Here is a 23130-nt window from a genome sequence, read left to right on the forward strand (position 1 = left end):
GAGCAAGATGGGGACAGGAGAATGACAAAAAAGCAGGGAAGGGTCAGAGAGAGGCCAAGACCGAGAGCTGACTTAACTGCTTGACACTGTATTTTTCTGCCCGCTTTGTTCCTTTCCTGTCACCAGTGCAGACAGGAGGAGTTGTTCTCGCCCAGCAGTAGCAGTCAGCTTTCTGTTGTCCTTCTGCCTCTAATTCTGCACCCCTCAAGCCCATCTTCACGTGGCCCTTAAATAATAATCTCCAGTGCAAACGGCACATATTCTCTGCCTCCATTTCTCATCTTTGACCACAACCCTGCTTCCACCACTTGGCTGAGAAGGGTTAAAGTGCCAAACTTGATGTAAAGTCTCACTGGTGTCCTGGAGCCTCTGTGGCTCCCAGTGAGCACCCTGACCCTAGGTGTCTTTCTCTGAAGGACCTGACCTCATGCTAATGGTTGGAGGGGTGAGGCACTGCCCTCTAAGGAAGAGAGTTAGAGAGGAAATGCCATTTGCTTGTGTTTGTTGCTTCTTGGTTGTCCTAAAGACCTTTAATGATGAGGTGTTTGGCCCCATCATTCACAGCCAAAATTTCACACTCACATTTATAACTCACAGGGACGTATGTCATCTTCTGCAAGGGCTCTCTAGGTACTCGGCCAGGCACAATGAGCACAGCCAAATCATTGTCTATATGCTTGTAGACAGATTTATTTCATGGGTTTCTTATCTGTGTTCAATGTTAAAATTCATGCTGCTGGAAAGGCCCACAGGCGAGTGCCCTTCCTGCTGGTGACCTCTTGATGTCTCCTCCCCACTTCTTTCTCATTCTTCTGTCCCCTCACATCATAGAACACTTCTGTTCAGCCGACTGCTTGATTTTCATGAAGGTGACCTGGGCCTTTTCTTTTATGGTGTCCAAGTCCATGTTCTGGAGATTCTGCAACTGCCCAAGAACAGAATCCTTATCTTCTTCCTCTTCTTGATCCTCATTTACCATCTTCCGGAGATCTTCAGGCAAATCCACATCCTCTCCGGCCATCTGGATTTGATTCTCATCCATTTCACTCTAGGTGAAAACATAAACACAGAAAGAAATATTCTAAAATTAACCACCTGGATAAATAATAAATAAATAAATGTAAGAGCATACAGGTCTGCAGGGAGAAACGGTCTGCATGGCTGTCTCACAGCACAGGATGGTCCCAGTGGGAGCCATTCTGCAGCAGGCAGGTTGGAAGGTCCCACCCTCATGTACCTTGGCCTGACCAGAAACTTTTAGCCTGGTGGTTCTCAGACTGTGCTCTCTGGACAAGCAGCATTTGCATTATTTAGGAGCCTGTGAGAAACACAGTCCTCGGGCCACCACAGACCTGCTAGATCAGAAGTTCCTGCAGTGGGGCCCAGCAATCTGGGTGGTAAGAAGCCCTCTCCTCAATGCTGATACCCACCAAAGCCTGAATACTCGCTCTGACTCCTCCACTGTGTAGTTTTGCAAGTTCTGCTGAGAGTATAATCTAAAGTAAAATGTCCTCTGAGAAAGGGTCACACAGCCCATGTTCCCAGATGGTGGCTCTCAGATAATTTTTGGAAGCCAGGTTGTAAGAGGAGGCAAGCTGGGTTTCAGGGGCACAGAAAATTAAAAGGTATCAGAAGAGCTAATGATAGAAAAGATTTATGTTAGGGTCCACCCCCATAGCTTGTGACCAGCCTTGCATCTGTTACCAAAGTTCATGTGATCACATAAAGATGAAATGATCATCTTGGTCCTAATCAGACCACAGTGATTTAAGAACGATTTCAGCACTGTGTTAGTCAGCTTTTCGTCACTGTGACCAAAATACCCCAAAAGAACAACTTAAAAGAGGAAAAGCTTATTTTGGCTCATGGTTCCAGAGGTTTAGTCCAGATTGGCCCAAGGGGAGGCAGAACATCATGGCAGAAGGGCATCGTGGAGAAAAGCAGCTCTGTTCATGGCAGCCAGGAAGCAGAGAGAGAAAGGGAAGAGGCCACAGGGAAGATGCACCCTGTCAGTGCACAACCCAGTGACCCACCTCCTGTGGCCACACTGTACCTGCCTATAGTTACCACTTGGTCAGTCCATTCAAACTAGGATGGACTGATTAGGTTCCAGCTTTCACAATCTAATCATTCGCCTCCATTAATTTCTGCATGAACACAGGAGCTTTGTGGGGACATCGCATATCCAAGCCATAATAAACACCTACTAAATTCCTGGGAAAAGTTCAAGCCAACTTCTAAGAGATGGGGACACCCCTTATCTGGGTGCTGAGGAGAAATTATCAGAAAGATCATTTCTTTGTCTCTAGGTCCAAGTGGCATTCCTCATCAGTAAAGTGAGCTGAGATCTTTTCCTTATCTGACACTCTATGGCTCTGAACTTCTCCAGACCATCCTTGGAGAAGTGGAGCCCAGCAGCCTTTCCCCAGAACTTCTTTTATTTGGTTCCCCAGCAGAGTGACAGCCATGCCTGACTCCAAAATAAGCTTGGAAGACAGATTCTTGACACAGAGGAGAAGAGTACCCTTGGAGAGATGGTCCTCACTCAGGCCCTCCCTGAAGTCCTCAGAGGAGAGCCACACCTTGCCTCAGCCTCTTGAACTTGGCTGGGGCCTCAGTCCCTCCAGCATTTAGAGGATTAATTAGTTTCTCATCAAACTGCTGTGGGATTAATTAGTTAATCCCCAGGGGCTCTCAGCCAATCTTGCATTTCTATTTACTTCTTATTTACCCACCCTCGTGGCTGCTTTCCTCATTGATCATCCTCTGGGCATTTCTGCAGGAGGAGTTAAAAATGCACATTTTACCCAGCCCTGAATTAGTTCATGCAGATGCAGGACATCTCCCTTGCACCCAAATCAAATGTAAATGATTTGAAAAGACATTCTCAGGAATTCTGGCTCCACTCCTCAGGTTGGGAGCAAGATCCATGCATTTGTCACCAGGCTCCACCCTGGCTGACTAATAGCTGTGGTCCAAAGGTTCAGGCAGCTAGAGGCCAGGGGGAAGGAAGTGCGCCAGCCCGCCCAGTGCCATGAAGACCCAGCCCGCTCTGCTCACAGGGGATGGGGCTCTCCTGCTCCCACTCCCAGAGTGATCCTGCAGCCTCCAGAGAAGCCTCAGGATGGTTTTTTCCTCCACGGGGGACTTTGAAGTTTATTTTATCCTCGTGCCCAGGGAAGGTTGAGCATTGGGATCCTGCTTTATTTCATAACTCAGAGAAGGGTTCTTGATCACCCCAACTTCTACCAAATGGTTCTCAGAGTAGGGTCTGAACCAGCAGCAGCAGCAGCACTGCCTGAGACCTTGCTAGAAATGCCCGTTCATAAGCCCTACCCAGACTTGCTGATTCAGAGACCAGGTGGGTGGAGCCTGACCCAGCAAGCCCTCCTGTGGTTCTGGTGCTATTCTAGGGTTACATCTGCTGCTCTACAGTCCTTGAGGATGGGCTGCAGCAAATGCATCTTTCTGTCTCAGAGCCCAGCAGAGTTTTTGGCCTGGAGATACTGGCAGTACATATATATGGAATGAATTAGTCAGCCTATTGTTGGGGGGGGCTATAACAGTCTCAATACCATGCAAAGTCACCTCCCATTAAGGTGGTGCTCTCTAGAGTTAAGGACATCAGCTTGACCGATTGCCTGAGTGACAATGATAACTCCACTACTTCCCAGGCCACATGGCCTGGGCACCTTACCCAAACTCTCTGAGCTTCATTTCCTTATCTATAAATTGGGGACTGTATTATATGCAGTTGAGTTGTGAAGGATCAATTAGATGATAATTGTGTTATTTAGAATCTTCATTGAACCCTCAACTAGTGGTAGCTATTCATAAAAATGATAAACCTCAGAGATAGGTGGATTTTGCTCTGGGTTGTCCTGCATGGGGAGGTTAGACCCACATGAAGGCCTTGCTCTCTGCATCTGAGCTCCAGCCTCTCCCACCTTGGATCCCAAGCTTAATTCTCCTAGTAAGCCAGAAATCCATTCCCCTTCCAGCACTCCGTCTCCAACTCCAGGAGGCAGGTACCTGGCCCCAGCTCTGTTTTTCTCTGGTCAGGCCCACCCTGATATCCAAGGGTGGCAGAGCATGAGTACTGAAAGAAGTCCCTTCTGGCAGATGACCTTTCCTCACTTTGTGAGGTCCCCAGCTCCATTCTTTACTGAGAAGGTCCTGAGGACACTGGTCCACAGCCTCTGCCTCACTCTGGCCAGCCTCTCAGTGCACACAGGAGCATGGGCCCCCAAGGAGGTCTGGGGTGCACTTAGGCAGGGCACATGGGGTTCTGAGCAGCCAGAATAGGCATGCCCCTTTGGCTTTAAGATTCCCCACTTTTGTGTGAAGGAGTATGGCCAATGGGGGAGAGAGGGAGCCTATAAAGTGCGCCCCCAGATGTCCAGGTCTGAAGGCAGTGCTGGGTGCCTTCAGAGTTCTACGGTCTCTGTTGTTCTAGAAGCACCATGCTCCTGGCCCTCCATCTGCAGCATGGTTGTTCTAGGTGGTGATTCTAATTCACCTGGTCCTGCTTAGGTCATAACCTTTGCCATGGACACCTTTGGCTAAGGGTGAGACAACCAGATTGGGCCAGTGAGTGGCTAGAGAACCAAATGAAGGCTCCTGGCACCAAACCCAGGCCTCTGGCCTCATTAGCACTGGGTTCTAACTAACGGAGCTGGCCAGGGATCTAGGACTGACCAAGCATATCTCATTTGTAAAAGTGGCATCCTCCCCAGACTCTTTCCCTGAAGGTGGCCTACAACAGGGGAAAGATCATGAGATTTGACGTCAGAAAACCTGGGTTCCAGTACAAATCACTCACTCACTGTGTGACCTTGGGCAAGCCACCTTACATGCCTGATGTCTAGTGGGAGGGCCACTTGGCACATGGTTGAGCAGATTGAATAAGGCATGCTGTGAAATGGCCCACAAGCCTCCAACCCTGTTCAAACTGTAGCTGTGCTTATTAATATTTCAGAGGGAAGGGAGCAGCTCCATGTCCAGGTCCCTGCAGAAAAGATGTCTGGGATAGAGGAGGCCCGGACAGTGAACCAGAGAGTAAGAGAGCGTGGGCCTTTTCCAGAGAGCTGGGACAGAGCAAGCAATTAAGGAGCACAAACAGGGTTTATCGAGTGGGCACTGTGCAGCCTTGCTTCCGCCTTTCCTAATGAACCGCCCTGCTGGCAGGACCCTGTCTACCACTCACACAATGAATGCCTTGTCTAGACTTTCTGCTGCCCATTGACAAATCTTAGGTGGGGGAGACCAGGAATATTTCAACACAGTCCACACTTCAAATACAAGCACAGCTACAGCCAATGTCAATCAGCATCACTGGAAGCAGCTCCAGGGAGGGAGTAAGCAGGCCTGTGAGTGACAGCCACATGGTCAGGGCACCACGGATGATAGGCCAAATTATTTTCTTAGAGGTTCTAGAGGGTCTCTTTGGAAGTCTTCTCACTTCTACAAATCCTACCAACTTGGGATACTGTTTAATACAGTTCAGAGCTAATTATTTTTATGCCAACTGCCAGAATCCATCTCAATTTCTCTCTTTCTCTCTCTCTCTCCTGGTACTGGGATTGAACTCAGACATGCTCTACCACTGAGTTACATCCCAAGTCCTTTTTATAAATTTTTTGAGACAGGGTCTTACTAAGTTTCCCAGACTGGCCTCAAACTTTTGATCCTTCTGCCTCAGCCTCCTGAGTCACTGGGATTATAGGTGTGTACCATTATACCTGGCCTTATTCTCTCATTTTAGCCAGATATCATCTTTTGTTTGTTTGTACCAGGGATGGAACCCAGGGTTGCTTAACCACTGAGCCACATCCCCAGCTCTTTTTAAATATTTTATTTAGAGGTAGGGTCTCACTGAGTTGCTTAGAGCCTCACTATATTGCTGAAGCTTGGCTTTGAACTTGGGATCCTCCTGTCTCAACCTCCTGAGTTGCTGGGATTACAGGCATGTGCCATTGAGCCTAACCAGACTTATTATTTTGATTGCCAGGGCTGAATACCCCATGATTTAAATAGCCTGTATTCTACTGTCCTTCCCCATGGCTGATCCCTGACCTTTAACCTTAGGGTAAGCTTGACCCTGGTTTTTAGAATTATTATTCCCTAGGTCTTGCTAAACTGACCTTCATCTTTTATCAGATACGAGATGTGGTGATAAATTATCTTAGTTAAATCTTCAAAAATTTGCATGTTCACTGCTTGATAGTCTAGTCAACTGGTGTATAAGCAAATACCAGTGTGGTTGGTATTTGTGGTTAGATTTTGATTTCCGTTTGCTCATTTATTTTTGGTGCACGGCACAGCAAGCAGCCGAGTGGGAGTGGAGCTGATGTTCCATGCTTCTGGATTTGTGAGCTCAGTGCCTTCAGCAATCACTTGTCATCACAAGTCACTTCTCCATGTTTGGTGCTGCCCAGGTGACTGCACTGTGTGCTTGGCCCAGGGCTGGAGCTTGCTGGCTGCTCCTTCTGCTACCCCCTCCCTCCCCACTGCTGTTCTTTCTTCTAGCTTTTGAGAGAGCCCTGGGCACACCAGAGTAGGACAGATGTGGGTTTGTCTTTTCAAATAGTGGGTGTCATTTTTTCATGTTGATTTCAAGGTGCATGTACAAGGCCCTACATAGAACGACAATTTCTAGATACCAGCTCTGTACTCCTTGCAAGAGCTTCTTTCACTATCAGGACTCAAGAAGTTCCTAGAGGTCACTTTTTACAGCAACTCTCATTTACAGGCCTCTCATTTACAGATGAGATACTTATAAAAATGTCATCCCCCTTGCTAGAAATGTTATTTCCCTTGTTAACCCAGCATGGCTGCCAAGATGTCCTTGCAGGAAAATGTGGCCCGTGGGGGCAGGCTGACTTGGGATGAATCCTGCTCTGCCCCTTAGAGGCTGCATAATCTTGAGAAAATGCTTTCCCTCTCTGAGCTGGTGTTCTCATTTGTGAACGGGAAGTGATCTCTACCTACCTTACAGGGTGGCCAGGGAACATGCATCAAAACCTGCATTACTAGTGTCACACGCCTTTATCTGTCCCCATGTCCCTCTGCTCTTTCAAGGGCCTGAGTAGGAGGAGCAAACAGATCTGGGGCAGGGTGAGGAGGGGAAGGAAGAGAAGGGGGACCTCTGATGGCCTCCCTGCCATCAGAAACAGCAGTGGGAAGCAGGAGGGCTCAGAGTCTCAGAACCTGCTGGGCAGGGCCAAGAGTGCCTAATCCAAAGGAGTCAAGCAAAGATGGTCCAAGAGTCATCTTTACTAATTTTTTAAGAGGCAAATTTTAAATTCAATTCTAATGGAGATTTCAATGTGACACTTTTAAAGACAGCTCTACTGAGAGAGTTCCTTGTACATTCATCTTGGTAATGAACGGATGCTCTTGGTACAGCAGACAAACACCAGGTGTAACAAATCATATTGCTCCACAGGGGCACAACATTGTTCTTCAGGGACTGACCTAGATTGACAATTCTGTTAATAGGATTAGGGTTCATTGTGGAAATGTTTTCTCTTATTAATTTGGCTTGACTTACATATACATTTTGAATTGGCTGGGGACAGGGCCCATTTGCTTTTAGAGAAAATCTTGTGGCTTTGTTTAAAACATATGACTTCCTGCCTTTGAAGAAATATGACATTTTAATTATGATATAAACTTAGTGTTTTATACAAATTTGTAATGTCCAATCCAGACTTGTTCTTTAACTCTTAAGGCAGATTAATTCTTTCTGCTGTTTTTGATATGTCATTCTTTGGTTATGTTTTCTGTTTTCCTTTCCTTTCCCCAAATAACATTTATTCATTCAGCAAACTGCGTGTGTGTGTGTGTGTGTGTGTGTGTGTGTGTGTGTGCACATGGGCACCTAAGCTTCTATACACCAGGTCCCATGATAGGCACCGAGGACAAGTGTGTCAAGGAGCACAGAGTGGGTGACTATTCAGGGTCATAAGATAAAGGAGGCATGCCCAAAGGTGTTATGGGGATTCAGGGAAGGGTGACCCAGTCCAGTGTTAGGTGGGGGAAGGGAGGTCATGGAAGGTTCTGGAAGAAGTGGCACTAAATCAAAATCTTATAAAAAGAAAAGGACCCGAGGAGCAGAGTAGAGGGTCAGGCAGGGAGGGGCATGAGGTGAGGCTGGGGAGATCAGAGCTGCATCATGGTGTGCAGGACAGAGTGTGGGTTTAAAAAGTCACAGCAAGCCTTCCCCACCCCACAAATAATACACAAAAACCAGGGAGGGAACAAGATCAGATCTGCATTTGGGGACATTCATCCAGCAGTTCTGCAGTTCTGAGGCTCAAAGTAGAAATTCTACACAGAGTTGCTGCTGTCACAGAGGTGAGAAATGACAAGGCTTGCAACTTGGGGGTGAACCAAGAGCTGTCTAGGAGGTCACTGAGGGTGACTTGGTGATTTCCTGGGTGTAAGGCTGGAGCAGAGTGGGAAGAGCTGAGGTGACTTCCAGTTACCAGCTTGAGGCTGGGTGACTGAGAAGCCATCAATGGAGGTGGAACCTACAGTAGGTGCCATTGGAGGGAGATGATGAACCACTGTGTTTTGGATGAAGTGTCCAGGTAAGGCTAGATGCAGCAATGACAGGGAGAAGATGTGGGCTGGAGATACAAATTTGAGAGCCATCAACATGCAGGTGTAGCAGATGACAGAAGCCAGATGCAGCTGTCCAGGGAGAATGTGAAGACCTGAGTGAGCTCACCAAGGGAGCACCCTGGGACATTCCAAAATTTGGGGGTATACTGGGTAACCCACAAAGAAGGCGAAGAAGGAAGAGTTTAGGGAGTATGAGAAGCAGAAGTATAAGCCCAGAACAGAGGGCTTCAAGGAGAAAGGGACCATGGATGCTAGATAAAGCAAAGAGACTAAGAGAAAATGAGAGAACATCAACTATGTTTAGACAAAGGGAAGAAAGCTCCTGCAGAGGGGGAACGGGCTTCAAGGAAAGATACTGAGAAAGGCAAGTTCACTGAGAAAGTGCTGCTTGTTTGCTTCAGCTGGGAGAGGTGTGCCCTCCTTTATAAAGCAGAGGCCAGTAGAGAAGAAGCTGGAGGTGGGCTGGGATCTCAAACTAACTAATGGGGAATCTTGGGTTACCTTAGTCCTCTTAAGTCCTCCAATGGCCTAACATTAAAAACTAGAGAAAACTGATATGGGCTGGGTGTGTGTATATGAACATCATAATAGATGATACAGATGTGTAAATATACATACATACTGCAGATTACTGCAGCTTGATTACAGTGCCTATTTAGTTACTTATCTGATTACTGCAATTAACAGAGGCCATCAACAGACATGGTACAGTCATCAACAATTAACAAAAAGCCCGGGACTACAGACCTTTCACTGTCTAGGCCCCCATTGCTCCTTTTTGAAGAGTTCAAGTTTGCTTTCCCCAGTTAGCAGTGGAGTGAAACTCTCTTACATAGGAAACACCAGCCAAATAATTTCTTTAGAAAATACTGTTCTAATTCCAAAATGTGACATAGTTATCCTCATTAGACCTGACAGCTCCTGGGAAGACAGATTCTCAAATCTGCTCCCAGTTGGGCCTTGGTAAAGGGAAGGGTCCAGAACTGACTCCTGTTGTTATGTAACCACTGTGGAGGTGACCCTGGGGAATTGTAAATGAGGTGCCCAGGGTCATCCCTCATTAGCTGACGACCTGTTGAATTTATCCAGTTCACTGTGAACTGTTACTAGTACTGCTATCACTGCTTACCCAGTATGGATTTTGTAACATGCCACAGGGCTATGGATTCTGCAAAACTCTCATGGAGGGGAAAGTTATTAGGTGCCTGCTGGAATCCTGGTGACCATTACACCATTTTCTTTATTAGACTGTGTTCAGTTCTAAGGTCTGCCACCAGGTGTGAGACACTGCAGAGGGGCTGTGGGAATAGGGACAAAAAAAATGCTGGACAAGGATTAAGGAGGCTTGAGTCCCTGTTGTCCCAGTAAGTCTTGTGACCTTCAGCAAGGGTCTGAATTTACATGATATTTTTATGCATTGAGTATGCTCCTGTGGCACGTGCTTTCCTGAATATAAGAAACAGATCTAATAAAAAAGAGAGATAATCAGACATTGGTGTCAAGGAGTCAAATACTGTGGATATCCAGAAACCCAAATCTGTTCTAGGAAAAGGATTTAGAGAGCCAGGGAGAAGTAATGGATGGCATGTCCCTGAGATGTCCCCAGAGGGGATCCATGTAATGGCTCAGGATTCTGTTGTCCTGTTTTCAACCTAATAGTTTCTTCCTGGTCCAGACCCGCATCACCCTCCCTGGGCTGCAGCAGACCTTCTTCCCATCCTCCCTCTAATTCCTTAGGTTTGGAGGAGCCTGAACTTGCTCCCTCACAGCCACAGTGAGCAGACAGACACCTCGCAGTCCAGGGCCTGTGGCTTCTGTATGGACCGATTCTGATTCTCACTACCATTTTCTGGGGGACATCCCAAAGGTCCCCCTGGAAGGGGCCTTTGCAGTGCAATACCTAGCATGGCCTTCCAGGCCTGGGAGGTGACTGTGTCCTCAGAGTCTTCACTTCCCCAGTTTTCTCCACTCAAAGCTAAATATTCCAATCCAATTCATTTCAAAACCTCACCATCCTAGTTTCTGGGGAGACAGTTAGTTACACCCTGTTTTCTTTCTAGGGCTCTCTCCCGGTATACCATGGGAGGATCCAAAAGTCAGGGTATAGTCCTTAATTACGAAAAAATAGAAATTGAAAAGAAGAAAACTCGCCTCCAGAGATTCGATTCTGCTCCTCCCTGGTCCTGTTGTGACCCCCGCAGTCTGGGATCCACCAGCGCGTCCTCCTGCTGACTTGGGTGTCCGCAGTGCCGGGGACCACCAGGGGGCGCCGGGCGCCAGGAACTGGTCCCCACACAGGCGACCTGGGTAGCGTCCTCCACGCTCACGCCAGGATGCAGCTGACCCCCGCCCCCCCCCCCCCCCCCCGCACTGTTCTGCGCAAACAGGGAGCCGCGGCCCTGGGGCTGATCTCGGCCAGAGAAACGCTGACCCCACAGCCTCTTCCTCCCTAGATGGGCTACTGAAGGCCCACGGTGCCCAGAGACTCCTCAGTGGGTGGTGATGCGAGCGTGTGGGAAGGATGGGGCAGAACTGCATGCGCAGGGTGGTGCGTGGAGGAAGCTAGCCAGATACGGTGATGACTGAGCGGAATATGATCTGTTTTTTTTTTAATTGTTTAGTTTCTATGAAGTATTGTTTTTACAGATAACTAGGTTGGATTAGAATTCCCACGTACTTTATGAAAAGCAGGCCACTGTAATATTAGAATTTTCTGAACGTTTCACACCATAGGTGAATTCTTGAAACATTGTGTATAGAATGGAGTTAACAAAATGCAACATAATATCAGGATGCCTAAGGGGGCCCCCAACTGAAAGGAAACTTGGCAGTGAAGAATGAGGTGTATGTAGATGCTAGTGAGTAAAATTCTGATTGGAATTTAGGCAGCCACATTGTGGGTCTCTGGGAAGGGCATCAGACAAGGAGCAGAAGGAAAAGGCTGCTTCCCTGGCTGCTAGGGGTAGACTCGGTGACATTTCCCTGAAGCAGGGGGTACAGGTGGCCCCTGGTGGTCCCCGGCCAAAGACAAGTATTTTATGCTAGTTTACACCAAATAGACTGCAAAACTGCCCCAAAATGTTGGGGACAACTCAAAATTTAAGAGCAGGACACCTTGGGAGCCATTTCCCTAAAACATACTTAATGGTAATAAAATTTATTCTGGCAAGAATTGTGCAATTTGCTATGAGATAGATAAGATATGGAATTTTTAATAGCAATTTTACTTTTAATACATTTCAAATGCAGGGGGCAGATTTTCTTTCATGGTTGAAATAAGGCTTCATGGTTCCCAACACGTGTGCTGTACTTCTCATATGGAAACCAGGCTGAGTCAGATATATGAAAAGGAATGACAATTTGGGGCCAAACCATGGTCTCATATTGAAAAAAATGTCTCCATTATTAGGTTCTTCTCTTGAGACTCCAAGTAGAACAGGGATTTACTAAATCTGGAGAGGAGAGAGAAGCAATTCCTACTATGAACAGGATTTCACCTTATGAATTACCTCTCTGGCAAATAACTGTGGCAAGAAAAGACACAGTCAGTTAAATGAAAGTAAATAAATGAAATCCATTGGGTGGAAATGATGCTTCCTAAGGTCCTATCACCCAGCAGGGTACAGATGAGACATATGTCCTCTTGTATATATAGTGTGCAACTACTACCATTATCCACTGGGTTCAATCTTCCTGTCTCAGTGCCAGGGTTCTAAAAGCAAAGATTCCATGGCCTGGAACTTGTGACCCTCTTGCCTCAGCCTCCTGGGCATCTGGGATTACAGGTGTGTGTCATAGTGCCCAAAGACTTGGATTCTTGAGGTTTGGGGGTCTCAAATGATTGCATCAATTATACACAAAAGTGTGCTTACCTCAGCTCCTCAAGACCCCTGACTGTTACCATCAAGAAAAGAGAACTTTTTGTGCACAAAGATCATAACAGCAATAGTAGAGCTGTCATCTCCTTGGTATTTATCCAAAAGACCTAAAATCAGCATACTATATAGGGCTACAGGAACAACAGTGTTGATAGCAGCACAATCCACAATAACCAAGTTATGGAATCAGCCCAGGTACCCATAACAGATGAATGGATAAAGAAAATGTGGTGTGTGAATATATATGCCAATGGAGTTTTATTCGGTCATAAAGAAGAATAGAATTATGGCATTTGCTGGATGATGGTACTGAAGAACATCATGCTTAGTGAAATGAACCAGACTCAGAAATTCAAAGGTTAATGTTTTCTCTCATATGTGAAAACTAGTGCAAAATAAAGGGGGAAAATGGATGGGGGGGCATGTCCCATGAAAATAGAAGGGAGATGAAGAGGGTAGAATGGAAGAGAGGAGAGATGGGAAAATGGAGGGACTAAATAATGAAATTGACCAAATTATGCTATGCACATATATGAATATACCACAGTGAATCCCACCCTCATGCATATCTATAAAGCAGCAGTTTAAAACGAATACAATACGGAGAAGGAAGAGTAGAAAAGGGGAACAGGAGAGTGGGGAGGGGAGTGAAAGAGAAAGTGCTGGGGAGTGAAATGGAGCAAATTATATTCCATGCACCCATGATTAGGTTGAAGTGGACCCCAACACTATGTACAACTATAATTTACTAATAAAAACCTTAAGAAAAAAGAGCCCTTGTTGGATGCGGTGGCATACACTTGTAATTTCAGATACTTACAGCTTCAGCAACATAGCAAGGCCCTGTCTCAAAATAAGAGCCAGGTGTGGTGCACACACCTGTAATCCTAGCAGCTCAGGAGCCTGAGGCAGGAGGATTTCGAGTTCAAAGCCAGCATCAGGAACTTAGTAGGGTCCTATCTCTAAGTAAAATATAAAAAAGGACTGAGGATGTGGTTCAGTGGTTAAGCACCCCGGGGTTCAATCCCTTGTACGAAAAAAAAAATGAATAAAATAAAAAATTTAAAAAGTAAAAAAAGGAGGTTAGGAACCTCTGAGTCTGATCCCTGACAATAAATAAATTAATTAATTAATAAGAGCCCTTTATATTATCTCAAAGAAAGCTTTACCTATGAGGTTAGGTATTATTGCCCTCACTCTACAGACGAGAAAACTGAATAAAATTATGGCATTTGCTGGATGATTATGTCATTTGATGGCTTTTTAAAAAAGCTGTCTGAAGTTTCACCATGTCCCAGTGGCAGAGCCAGAGTTGAAACTCATTTTCCTTAGATCTGCACAGAAGGGTCACAGGACATTTGTCACAGTTGTCAAAAACAAAGTCTCAAAAAGCCCAATCTTAGTGAAAGATGCATGCCTGGCTGATCTAGTGAGTGAGTGTGTGTGTGTGTGTGTGTGTGTGTGTGTGTGTGTGTGTGTGTGAGAGAGAGAGAGAGAGAGAGAGAGAGAGAGAGAGAGATTTTCATTGATTCCTGCTTTATCCTAAACAAGATGTGTGCTTTAAACAGAAGGAGCCAAGTGGAAGGTAGGGTTCTTGGTTCAGCAGCATGAATCTGACTCAGGCTTCTTCTTAGGGCAGGTCACATTGCCAGCCAGTGATATCACAGGGATTTCCGGAAATACACTGGGCAATGAGAATGGAAAGAGCACTGTTGAGCAGTACTTCCTTCTTCCAAAATTCACGCACAGTGGGAAAAGTAGCAAAGCTGTATGGAGGAAGGGAGGGAAAAGCAAGCCTTCTTCCCAAATTATTGGTTGCATGTGGAAATGAGTTTAAATCGGAAGTGAGTTTCCCTTGTCCCACCAAGAGCACAAGCTGTGTTCCTTAGGGTCTTCGGGACCAACCTATCTCCCAGGAGGAGATCTATCTGAGCCATATCCCATCCATGTCAGTGCAACCTCTTCCCACCAGTATTCCACCTGCACACTCCACCAGAGCTTCCGGACACTCGTCCTTCCAGCCAGCACTGAGATGGAGAAGATGGTGCTAGGTGACAATTGTCACTACTGTGTCATCTCCACCAATAAGCAACTGATTGTCTCTCTAAAGTAGAGGCAGAATATTATGGAAATAAGACCCTGGGCCCTGGACTCTGCCTTTCCCTGCTGGCTGACATATGGCAGGCGACACTTCCTTGCTTTGTGCCTGTTACAGTAAGATGGAGATGCTAATGGGACCTAAATGAATTACTTAGTGCCTGGCACCCAGAAAGAGATCAACAATGTCAGCTACGGCTGCTATCCCCATGTGTATTTCTGTTTACAATTTCTGTATTCTTCAGATACATTCACATAAAAATGTCATCCACAGGTACCGATTTCATTTTTCTTTAGTGGAAATGAAATTTTATAGAGGTTAAATAACTGGAGTCCTGTTTTGATGAACTTGTAGTTAAATGCTGCTTTTACTATATCAAGCTTGTAAATTAAGATATTTATATATTTTTTTTCATGAATTCATGCTGATATTCACACCTTTGCTGATAATCAGAGATTCCTAATTAAGAGATGTCGAGGTGTCCCTGTGCTGAGTGTCTTACCTTTGGGAGCCTGTACTTTTCCCTGAGGAGAACTCTCAGGCACGCCCTCTCTGCCTTTTTTTTTTTGTGTAAACGCCGCATCTCTTTCCATCCTAAAAGTTAAAGAATAGGTAAAGGATCATAAGGACACAAGAGCCCAGGACATTTTAGCCATTGCTCAGAGGAGCTGGACCCTGAGACACCGGAGTCCCCACTGCTGGCAGACTCCAGGAAACGTGGGGTTTCCCCCCTGTACCCCCTAATGTCTACTCCTCTTACTCTACTGTCATCACTTAGTACAGCCCCCTAAGTCCCCAAGACAGCTATAAACCCAGAGAGGGGCAGGTGACAATTTTTAATGTGTGATTGCTCAGGGCCTTCATGGCCCAGACCCAGGAGCCTTAGACTGGCCTGTCAAGAAGGTAGCTATTTGGGTCTGATCCTAGTCCTGTGTGTGTGTGAGACTCTCTGAAGTCTGGAGAAGCTACATTTCTAATAAGCCCCCTGATTCTAAGGTAAGCCAAAACAGGGGTGTCCTACTAGGATGAGGACATCCTTTAGAGGCCCATGGCCTTTGGAGATGTAATATAAAACTATTTCCCATCACTAATACCCATTCTAGGCCCCAACTGTTAGAAAGAGATATCCCCAAATAAAATAGGTTAGATTTCTGTAATGTCAGACTGGTATACTGCCCTACAGATGACCTAATTGGACCCTTTCTTATGGTTAGAAATGGACTCCCTTGCTTATGATGAGCCAGTCAAAAAGCAGAGACCTTTGGGGACATGTGCAAAACTTGCAAGAACCCTGCCTTCCTGGTGGCTCACAGAAGTGCATTTTTGGTGGCCAAATTTATACATCTGACGCTGCTCTCTGGCTGCATTGGGTTGGACCAACTTGGGTAAATGAAATCTCTTTGAGAATTTGGGTTTGGGACTGAGAAAGACAGAGACTTGAAGAGTGGCTAGAACTGTAACAGGTGAACTTAAAGGCCATTAGCTGCCATTTTCCTTGTGGTGTGGGTGCTAGAGGGAGCACTGGAAAGGGAGATGACTGCTGAGAAAAAAAAATGGCAATGTGGTGGTAGAAGCAAAAGCAAGAGATGGAAAGAGTGGCCCTGGCTTCTCAGCAGCCTCTGGTTCCTGGTTGAGGTCAAGTGAGGCCTGGAGGGATTTCTGTTCCTGGGCTTGGTGAAGGACATCAGTAACTAAAATTACATATTTATTTACAGTTTCCTCTTCTTTATTTTGAAGTGAAATTTGCATACGATTCCATGCACAAATCTTAAGTATACCATGGAATGATGCTGCTACACCTGAGCATCCTCAGGCCCTTACCAAGATCTAAAACGTTACTCCTTTAAATGATAAAAAATCTCATTTTTTTCTCTTCTAGAACTTCATACAAACAGAACCACATACTTCATGTCCTTCTGTGTAGTGTTTCCATCCCTCAGCATAAAGAGCTTCCAGATTCATCCATGTCTATTTATTAGTAGCATGTCCCCTTTTATTGCTGAGTAGTATTCTGTGTACAAATACCATGGTTTATTCATTTCTCCTGTTGTATATACTAGACTTATTTCCCATTTTGGTGAATGAAGCTGCTATGAACATGTTTGAACAAGTATTTTTGTAGACATGTATTTTCATTTCTCCTACACATGGAATTGTTGGGTTGATGGGTAAAATTTAGTTGAGGATGTTTAATCTTATAAGAAATAAACCTTTTTCCAAAGTGGTAATACTGTTTTATATCTCTTTAAGCAGAATAAAAGTTCTGGTGGTTTCACATTTTGGCCAATATTTTATATTTCAGGTCTTTTTTAATTTTAGTCATTATGGTGTATATGTACTGGTGATCTCCTGTGATTTTAATTTTTTGAATTTCCATGATGTAATGATATTAAGGAGCTTATTCCCCATTACTAATTGGTGCTGTGTATATATATTTGTAAAGAACTGTTCTTTTAGGCATTTTTTCCTTTTATTATTAAGTTGTTAAGAGTTCTTCATACATCCTAGATCCTAGTTCTTTGTTAGGCGTATGTTTTGTAAATATTTTCTCTTAGTCTGTGATTTGGCTATTTTTTCCTTTTCTTTTCTTTTTTCTGGGTACCAGGGATTGAACTCAAGGGTGCTTAACCACAGAGCCACATCCCCAGCCCTTTTTATGTTTTATTTTGAGACAGGGTATCACTAAGTTGCTTAGAGCCTCACTAAATTGCTGAGGCTGACTTTGAACTTGTGATCCTCCTGCCTCAGCCTTCCCAGCCACAGGGATTACAAGTATGTGCCACCATGCCCAGCCCTATTTATTTTCTTAATGTCTTCTCATGTGCAAATACTTAATTTTAAGAGGGCCTAATGTATCATTTAAGAATTTTGTGGTTATTCCTTTCTGGGTCATGAGAAAGAAACCTTCGCCTACTTCCAAGTCTCAAAAATATTCACATTTGTTTTCTCTAAAAGCTTTATAATTTCAGCTTCTATGTTTAGGTGATAATGCAAATCAGACTAATTTGTGTACAGTGTGAAGTAAGGGTCCAAGCTAAATGTTTTTTAGTTGTTTCAGCACCATTTATTGAAATGACTTTCCTTTCTTCTTTATTATTTTGGCATCTTTGTCGAAAATCAAATAACTATATAGGTTTAATGTCTATCTGAGTACCATACAGACTGGGATTCTAGTCTCTGAGTCACTGAGAAAAGCTGCATTCTGTTTATAGTCTCATGGAGCTCATCTTCCCAAACAGAGTATAAATTTCTGCAGAAGAAAACCCACATCTTCCATTTTGGTATCCTTCTCACAGTGCCCAGTCCGGAGTGGAGGCTCCAAATGATAACTAAAGAAACCTATGTTCAGGGTCAAGTTGCAAATGGTACCGGAGCAAGTACTGAACCATTGCTAAGTAGAGGAACACTCCTGCCTAGCTGAGAAAAGTGGAGGGATAAACAGACTCTCGTTTTCCTTTTCAAGGATTTCTTTTCTAAATCTTCTCTTTAAGTATTGACTGCTTTGGGGAACAATGTTACCAGTTGTTGGGGAAGACACACAGGAAAAGAAAACCAAAGGTGCTGTATTATTAAGCAGTTTTTTGTTTACAATTAATAGAAGTCGACCCCACCTTTCTAAAACAATGAGGACAGGTTAGGAGGCCTTCATTTCCTAACTTTCATTAGGCTTCTGATAGACCACACTGTCTATAAGCTCTCTCCCCATTTAACTTGTGGCTAGTAGGCATTTTGGAAGGCTACTTCTTCCTATCATATTCTAGGTGGCGAAGCTCTTAAACGCTCAGGCCAATTGTGGGCGGGAGGTCCTCCCTCTTGCCACAGGGAAGCAGCTGCCCTGCTGTCTTACCACCATTCCTTAAACTGGGTGACTACATAAATGTTTAATCTTCTCATGCACACACAAAAATCTAAGCCGTTGACAAATAAGCAGGTCTACTGACTGCTGCCCATACCATTTGGCAACTTTGAGCTTTGATCTATTCATATGTCAAGTTAAGGGAAACTAGGGCATTCGTTAATCAAATGGATGCCATCTCTGTGGCCAGATGTATTGCTGGGGCATATTAAATGATACTTTGTGTAATCAGATAGACAGTCTAAATTACTGGCCATTTTCATTAGCCCATTTGAACTGAGACTGAGTGATTTTATTATTCAATTTCTTCATTATACTTGATTTTCTTTTACACATTTTATACGCAAAGCTGGCCACTACTCAAAGAACGTTGCTTCTTTTGCCCAACTGGTGCCACCAACACCAGTTTTGCTGTTGCAACTACTTTTTCTTTTTCTTTTTTTTTTTAACTGATTTTAATTTATTGCAGAGCAATGATGCATTCTAGAGAGTCTTTATAAGCTTTCAGAATAAACAATAGATGAGGTTTCCATTAGCTGTAGGCTTTGTACTTTCTTAGTTTTCTCCAGGTCGTTAACCTTTTCACCTATAATCATCTTAGCAATAGGACTTAGGCAACTATTATGTAATTGGTCATCCTCCTCCTACCAAGTAAAAAGTTTTCAAATTGTGAGAATTCAGACTTTATCCCTAGAAGAGGACCTTAAAGATTGCTAGCAATATATCCACGGTAGCAAAAAAAGAAATGCTTTTCTTCTGTAACATATGATGAACATTTAACTTCCACAGTGATACTTTGATTTTTAGCTGATTATTAAAAGACTCTTAAATTTATTCCATTTTAAACAAATCGCACATAGATTATACTTATTTAAGGATGTTTTCATCCTTAAACTGTAGGTGACATTCCCAATCCATAATACCCAACCAAAATGTTACTGTTATTTTATATTTTACTCTCATTGCATTTATATAGCCAGGAGAATGCTCTCATTGTTAGAGGTATAGAGCTAAAATACTTGGTGACAAAGTTATCATGATATCTATAATTTACTTTAGAATATTTATTTAATCTATAAGCAAACATGGCAAAATATTAACTATTGCCTTATATTATTGATATATGTGAGTATTCATCATACTATTCTACTTTTCTGTACATTCAGAATCTTCCTAATAATATAATAATATAATCCACAAATATATTCATAGTCTTTGATAAGTCACATCTTATGATGTAATCATCATGTTGTGCTTTCTGGGCCTTTTAATGCAAGATCAAGAAAGCTGCTCTGGATGTTCTTTAAGGGATAAAGTCTGAATTCTCACTATTTGAAAACTTTGTACTTGGTAGGAGGATGAATTTCAGAAAGATCATAGACTCATCAATGTATATTTGAAGAATTAAACTAAGGCCAATAAAACATGCCTGGACCATACAATTTTAAGATGCATTAGGAATGGCATATTGTTCATTTCATATTTTTCACTGCACAGTAGTGGCTGCACACAGTAGTTGCTGATGCTAAGGGCTAAGGAATGGTCCATTTTGTGGATCAAACATTCCCCAGGTTAGAGGTCAATGGTCAAAGGAGAAGCATCCTAAAAAGCATGGAGCAATGCATGGGGGGACCAGGATGTATCTGCTGGCTTTGTAGGGAAAATGGAGCTGGGTACTCACTTCTCCTCAATCACTTGCTTCTGATATTCCTCATACTCCTCTCTGGTCATCCCGTGAGCTGCTGATGGGTCCGATGCGCCTCCTTCTTCTTTCTGTTCTTCAGACCCACCACCAAATCCTAAATTCTTTACCTGGCTACTTATCATACTTTTCACCATGAAAGCCATTGTCTCTGTCCTAGAAAAAGAAAGCTAAACCTCAGACAAAGCTCAAAAAACCAAAACCGACGAAATGAACCCAAACCCAAACCTCTAGATATCCTCAGCGACAGCAACACGTTTAGGAGCACAGGATTTTGCACAGCCTCCTCTGCTCAAGGGCATCAGGCGGGGAAGAGTGGTTTGCCAGACGTAAGCTGGATTAGAGTGGGGACCGCCTTAGTGTACAGGCAGATGGCTCCGATTACTAAAGCCACAGTTAGGGTCAGATGCGACCGACTCCCTTCTGATTGATACACTCAGCTCATTTCATGAGGAAGAAACCTGCACTTCTCAGCCTCTCTCTCCCCGTTTTAAAATTTTACATTATTATTATTATTACCATTATTATTTTTGCAGTCCTGAGATTGAACCTAGGTTCTTGTTTATGCTAGGCAAGTGCTCTACCACTCAGCTATATCCCGGCCCTGGAACTTTAAATTATAAATGTCGCAGGGTTCCATTGAGAGTCCTGTCTTGATTACATTAATCAGAGCTGATTATATAGCTGTTGTGGGATTTCCAAATTCTAGCCCTTAAACACAACATTGCCATTGAAACCTGAGTCCATTGAGGCTCAAATCCTGAATACTTCATTAAGAAAAATAATTGTTTTGGTCCATATTTTATCTCGCTGAACTCTATGCAAAGGTTTGCTTTTTGGTTTCCTTAAGTTTTGCATTGTTTCAGTGGTGACTGTGTCCCACACATAAATACACTACCGAGGCAAATGATCTAAAGGACCAACCGTGGTCCTTAGTCTACACTGGACAATTGCTTAGTCTTCTGCATGGGAGCTATTCCCACCTGGAAAGGTCATGTTTGATACCTCCAAGACTCTAATCTGGAGGGAAGAACACATGTGAGCTGAGCCACCAATATGCTCAGGGTCACTTTCCCCCCTAGTGTAGAGTCCACCTTCTGGGAGCCCTAGCCAAGCTCACCGATGTACCTCGGTACAACCTTAACATGTCCCAGATTCTCTCTGGCTGTGGTTTTCTTCAGGTCAAGGTAAGAATTAAGGATGGCTAAGACTTCAGTCATGTTTCTAGTTAAAGCATTCCAGGAGGGACAGTGGAGGGAGGGAAGAACTATAACCTGTTTGTAAGCTCTACTCATTATTTCTCAGAAGCCACAGCCCTTCCAAAGAGATGACCGTCCCTCAGGTTGTATGGTATCATTTAATTTGGATTTTTGCCTAAAATGTTTGCTTTGTATTTTTAAGGTCTGCTTTCTCTTTGACTCATCTTTTACTAATCTGTTTTGAAATGCTGCTAAAATGCCTCAATATGAAAAATGAGCAAGAATAATCTATGGTGAAATAAAGACTTCTCATTTTCATTGATTTCATTGCTTGCTCTCCACCCATTCCATTAGAATGAAAGCTCCATGAGATGCAGATAGTTTTGTTCACTTTTATGTACCCATCCCTGAGAATCATGCTCTGCATGTAATAAAGTGGTTGATATGAATCTTGGGGGGGGGAATTAATGAATAATGTGATTAGGTCTAATGACTTATTTTTAAGCAATTCACTTTTTTTTTGGCGCGGGCGGGTGGGGGGTACTGGGGATTGAACTCAGGGCACTCAACCACTGTGCCACATCCTCAGCCCTATTTTGTATTTTATTTAGAGACAGGATCTCACTGTTCTGAGTTACTTAGCTCCTTGCCTTTGCTGAGGTTGGCTTTGCCTGCCTCAGCCTCCAGAGCTGCTGGGATTACAGGCATGCACCACAGTGCCCAACAGCAATTCACTTTTAACGGCAGTACTCAAGATACTACCTGGCAGAGTAGGGGGCACCTGGAGTGTTACCTTTAGTAGGTATATACCTTTGGTGCTTTACAAGTCAAGCCACAGGGGTCACTGCCTTCTTTGCTGGCTGCCAGAATAAAACTGCTAGCTACAGTTTAAAAAAATCATTTCTCATCCTGATTTAATGGATCACCTTTGTAAACAGTGATTAGTTGTGACTTAATGCATCTGGGAAAATGTGATAGTATCTGACCCAGAGAATTTACTAGAGAAGCAATAATCCCATTAGTGGAACAGAATTTTAGAAAGATATCACATTCAAACATCACAAATCCACTTAGGTCCTTCTGTTATGATTTTTCTTTTCACATTTAAGCTTAATTCTGTTTCTGTAATTAAGGTTGGTTTGTGGTCTCATTTCGTTTTTGATCTTCTCTGAGGAAATCATGGCCAGTAGATTGTCCTGGCTCAGTTGCCACACCCTCTTAGTGGATGGCACAAGAGCACCTCAGGTGAAACCATGCAGCTAACCTTCATAAAAAGTCAGCAGAACTGGCAGGGAAAAAAGGTCACCAAGTGCTGAGTGTAGAGGTGAATTAAAGATGTAACCACTGGGATACATTCTTGATCTCTGTTCTAACTGGGACAAGAGGTAATATTAGGAATTACAAGAACCATGATGAAAACCAAGAGCAAATTAAACATGGAGTCCTAATGAGAATGACTGCCAACTGGAGAAATGTTAGTTGTTCTTGTTTTATATTATAGATATTTTATACATAATTAATGAGCTATATTGAAATGACAGGCCAAATAGCATGGGTCTTTTCATTTCTATAGAACTAGTCAATATTTTTGTAGACACAAACCCACAGTTATACACCAGCTATGCAAAGAGATTTCTCAATCACTACAGGAAAATTTTTTAATTGAATTACAGGACTTAAAGATCCTTTTATGAACCATCCTGAACAGCTGTAATCAGATAGGTTGTAAGACCATTTGGAATGCTATGGGTGCCCAGCACATCTTAACT

The 23130-nt window shown here is 43.8% G+C and overlaps 1 protein-coding gene across 1 annotated transcript; it reads right to left on the reverse strand.

Annotated features, from left to right (window-relative positions):
* Window positions 1–820: 820 nt before the first annotated feature.
* LOC308640093 (complexin-4-like) lies at window positions 821–21382 on the reverse strand (the record flags this gene model as incomplete). The annotated part of the gene is made up of 4 exons (XM_081312131.1): window positions 821–1048; window positions 4699–4756; window positions 20142–20318; window positions 21291–21382. The coding sequence occupies 4 exons, from the start codon at window positions 21380–21382 to the stop codon at window positions 821–823; spliced, it is 555 nt and encodes a 184-aa protein (XP_081168257.1).
* Between the last annotated feature and the right edge of the window lie 1748 nt (window positions 21383–23130).

This window comes from Spermophilus citellus (assembly GCF_964194105.1).
Source record: "Spermophilus citellus genome assembly, contig: SCAFFOLD_122, whole genome shotgun sequence".
NCBI lineage: Eukaryota > Metazoa > Chordata > Mammalia > Rodentia > Sciuridae > Spermophilus > Spermophilus citellus.